This window comes from Coturnix japonica, chromosome 25 (assembly GCF_001577835.2).
Source record: "Coturnix japonica isolate 7356 chromosome 25, Coturnix japonica 2.1, whole genome shotgun sequence".
In the NCBI taxonomy this organism is placed as follows: Eukaryota; Metazoa; Chordata; class Aves; order Galliformes; family Phasianidae; genus Coturnix; species Coturnix japonica.
In genome coordinates, this window is record NC_029540.1 from 1,373,096 (window position 1) to 1,377,501 (window position 4,406).

Consider the following 4,406-nt stretch of genomic DNA (forward strand, 5'->3'; position numbering starts at 1 on the left):
GGGGGGGGGGGGTATATAATGCAGCCCCTCTATTCACCCACCAACAGGGCTCAGCTATAGGGTTATAGGGTTGGAAAGGGGGGAAAGGGGGGAGTAAAGCTGCCCCTCTATTCACCCACCCCTACGGCTCAGCTTTGGGGTTATAGGGTAGGGAAAGGGGTGGGGGTATATAATGCAGCCCCTCTATTCACCCACCCCCACCTAAAGGGCTCTGCTATGGGGTTATAGGGTTGGAAAGGGGATGAGGGGTATATAATGCAGCCCCTCTATTCACCCACCAACAGGGCTCAGCTATAGGGTTATAGGGTAGGGAAAGGGGGTGGGGGTATATAAAGCTGCCCCTCTATTCACCCACCTAAAGGGCTCAGCTATGGGGTTATAGGGTTGGAAAGGGGGTGGGTGGGGGGTATATGAAGCTGCCCCTCTATTCTATCACCGCCAGGGCTCAGCTATGGGGTTATAGGTTGGGGAAAGGGGCTGAGGGGGGGTATATAAAGCTGCCCCTCTATTCTCCCACCCCCACCTAAAGGGCTCTGCTATAGGGTTATATGGTAGGGGAAAGACGGTATATAATGCAGCCCCTCTATTCACCTACCCCCACGGCTCAGCTATAGGGTTATAGGGTTGGAAAGGGGGTGAGGGGTATATAAAGCTGCCCCTCTATTCACCCACCCCCACCTAAAGGGCTATGCTATAGGGTTATAGGGTAGGGAAAAGGGGGTATATAATGCAGCCCCTCTATTCACCCACCCCCACTATCAGGGCTCTGCTATGGGGTTATAGGGTTGGAAAGGGGGTATATAAAGCAGCCCCTCTATTCACCCACCAACAGGGCTCAGCTATAGGGTCATAGGGTTGGAAAGGGGGATGGGGGGGGTATATAAAGCTGCCCCTCTATTCACCCACCCCCAGGGCTCTGCTATAGGGTTATAGGGTTGTAAAGGGGGGTAGGGGGAGTGTAAAGCTGCCCCTCTATTCTCCCAACCCCAGGGCTCTGCTATAGGGTTATAGGGTTGGAAAGAGGGATGGGTGGGGGGTATATAAAGCTGCCCCTCTATTCACCCATCCCCACGGCTAAGCTATGGAGTTATAGGGTTGGAAAGGGGGTGAGGGGTATATAAAGCTGCCCCTCTATTCACCCACCCCCACCTAAAGGGCTATGCTATGGGGTTATAGGGTTGGAAGGGGGGATGGGGGGTGTATATAAAGCTGCCCCTCTATTCACCCACACCCAGGGCTCTGCTATAGGGTTATAGGGTTGGAAATGGGAGTGGGGAGGGTATATAAAGCAGCCCCTCTATTCTCCCACCCCCACGGCTCAGCTATAGGGTTATAGGATAGGGAAAAGGGGGTATATAATGCAGCCGCTCTATTCACCCACCCCCACAGCTCAGCTAGCTATAGGGTTATAGGGTTGTAAAGGGGGGTAGGGGGGGCTGTAAAGCTGCCCCTCTATTCTCCCACCCCCTCCTCCAGGGCTCAGCTATGGGGTTATAGGGCTGGAAAGGGGGTGGGGGTATATAAAGCAGCCCCTCTATTCACCCACCGCCAGGGCTCTGCTATGGGGTTATAGGGTTGGAAAGGGGGTGGGGGTATATAAAGCTGCCCCCCTATTCACCCACCCCCACCATCAGGGCTCTGCGTTACCGTTATCGCTATTTTCTGGACGATTCCTTCGATAACATCTACATCACGGAGCGCTTCGTGCGGATGGACGCGCAAAGGGCTCTGCAGGGCCAACCCACTTTGCTGCCCCTCAGGGCCATGGAGTCCATCCACTACATCCACCCCGGTGAGCACAGAGGGAGGGGGGAAAAAGTGTGGGGGGGTCCCGGTGTGGTAATGCTTGTGTTGTCCATGGGTTATAAGGAGGGGGGGGGGACTTGGTGTGGTACCGTTCATGGGGTCTCTATGTCAACAAGAAGGGTGGGGGGGGGCTGGGGTGGGATCATGCTGCCCCTATGATCACAAGAGGGATGGGGGTCTCCCTATGGCACCACTCTCACTGTCCCCTTGTACCCAGGGGGGATGGGGTCCCCATATGACACCATTCACACAGTCCCCATGTCCCCAGGGGGGATGGGGTCCCTGGATGGGGGTCTCCCTATGGCACCCCTCACACTGTCCCCATGTCCCTAAGAGGGATGGGTGTCCCCATATGGCACCACTCACACTGTCCCTGTGTCCCCAAGGGGGATGGGGTCCCCATATGACACCATTCACACAGTCCCCATGTCCCCAGGAGGGATGGGGGTCCCTGGATGAGGGTCTCCCTATGGCACCATTCACAGAGTCCCCATGTTCCTAAGAGGGATGGGGGTCCCCATATGGCACTGCTTATGCCATCCCCATGACCCTAGGAGGGATGGGGGTCCCTGGATGGGGGTCTCCCTATGGCAGCACTCACTGTTCCCATGTCCCTAAGAGGGATGGGGGTCTCCATATGGCACCACTCACTGTCCCCATGTCCCTAAGAGGGATGGGGGTCTCCATATGGCACTGCTCATGCCATCCCCATGTCCCCAGGATGGATGGGGTCCCTGGATGGGGGTCCCCGTATGACACCCCTCACACTGTCCCCATGTCCCCAGGATGGATGGGGTCCCTGGATGGGGGTCCCCATATGGCACCACTCACACAGTCCCCATGTCCCTAAGAGGGATGGGGGTCCCCATATGGCACTGCTCATGCCATCCCCATGACCCCAGGAGGGATGGGGGTCCCTAGATGGGGGTCTCCCTATGGCATCACTCACACAGTCCCCATGTCCCCAGGATGGATGGGGGTCCCTGGATGGGGGTCTCCCTATGGCACCACTCACTGTCCCCATGTCCCTAAGAGGGATGGGTGTCCCCATATGGCACCCCTCACACAGTCCCCATGTCCCTAAGAGGGATGGTGTCCCCCTATGACTCCCCCCACATCCCCCCTGTCCCCAGGGATGCCGTGGCTGTCCGAGCAGGAGAAGCGTCGTTATGGGATGGAGATGACCACGTTCCTTCGCTACGTGCTGCTGGGGCTCAGCCTGGTGCTGGTCGACTACAGCCTGTTCTGGCTGCTGGACCTCATCCGGCACCAAATGCAGGGCGAGATCGTGGCCAGGGGTGAGAATTGGGGTCCCCCTTATCACCCTTTTAGCTGATCCATGGATGAGCATTTGGGGTCCCCCCCAAACACCAGCTCTACTGACCCATAGATGTGCAATTGGGGTCCCCTCCAACACCAGCTCTACTGACCCATGGATGATCATTTGGGGTCCCCCCCCAGCACCCTCTCAGCTGACCCATAGATGATCATTTGGGGTCCCCCCCAAACACCAGCTCTACTGACCCATAAGTGATCATTTGGGGTCCCCCCCATCACCCTCTCAGCTGACCTATGGATGATTATTTGGGGTCCCCCCAGCACCCTCTTAGCTGACCCATGGATGAACATTTGGGGTCCCCCCCCAACACCAGCTCTACTGACCCATAAGTGATCATTTGGGGTCCCCCTATCACCCTCTGAGCTGACCCATGGATGAGCATTTGGTGTCCCCCCCATCACCCTCCCAGCTGACCCATGGATGATCACTGGGGTCCCCTCATCACACTTTTAGCTGACCCATGGATGAGCATTTGGGGTCCCCCCCAAACACCAGCTCTACTGACTTATAGATGATCATTTGGGGTCCCCCTCCAACACCTGCCCTACTGACCCATGGGTGAGCTTTTGGGGTCCCCCATCACCCTCTCAGCTGATCCATGGATGAGCTTTTGGGGTCCCCTCTAACACCAGCTCATCTAACCTATGGGTGATCATTTGGGATCTCCCCCTATCACCCTCTCAGCCTACCCATGGGTGAGCATTTGGGGTCCCCCCCAGACACCAGCTCTACTCACCCATAGATGTGCAATTGGGGTCCCCCCCCAAACACCAGCCCTACTGACCTATAGATGAACATTTGGGGTCCCCTCCAACACCTGCCCTACTGACCCATAGGTGATCATTTGAGGTCCCCCCATCACCCTCTTAGCTGACCCATGGATGAGCATTTGGGGTCCCCTCCAACACCAGCTCATCTAACCTATGGGTGATCATTTGGGGTCCCCCCATCACCCTTTTAGCTGACCCATGGATGATCATTGGGGTCCCCCCCCCAGACACCTGCCCTACTGACCCATAGATAACCATTGTGGTCCCCCCGTGCCCCCCAGCCCCAGCCGTGATTGCAGTCCGTGTGGACGGCTCCGGTTACACCAGCGACATTTACCGGGACGTTGTTTCTTCCTTCGATGTCCTACAACGGGGCAACGTCTCGGTGCTGTCCCAGCGCTGCCTCCTGCGGCCGGTCGAGCCCGATTACAGCACCTACACCAGTATGGGTGAGCAGCAGCGGGGTGGGGGGGCTGGAAATAGGGGGGGGG

General features: G+C 57.3%; 1 protein-coding gene across 1 annotated transcript in view; it reads left to right on the forward strand.

The window, feature by feature from the left end:
• The window catches only part of DCST2 (DC-STAMP domain containing 2), a 14,936-nt gene that overhangs the window by 9,189 nt on the left and 1,341 nt on the right, over nucleotides 1-4,406 (forward strand). Inside the window, exons 3-6 of the mRNA XM_032449158.1 lie at nucleotides 1,477-1,510; nucleotides 1,635-1,792; nucleotides 2,940-3,104; nucleotides 4,197-4,364. Of these exons, the coding sequence (XP_032305049.1) occupies nucleotides 1,477-1,510; nucleotides 1,635-1,792; nucleotides 2,940-3,104; nucleotides 4,197-4,364 (525 nt within the window). The remainder of the gene's footprint in view (nucleotides 1-1,476; nucleotides 1,511-1,634; nucleotides 1,793-2,939; nucleotides 3,105-4,196; nucleotides 4,365-4,406) is intronic.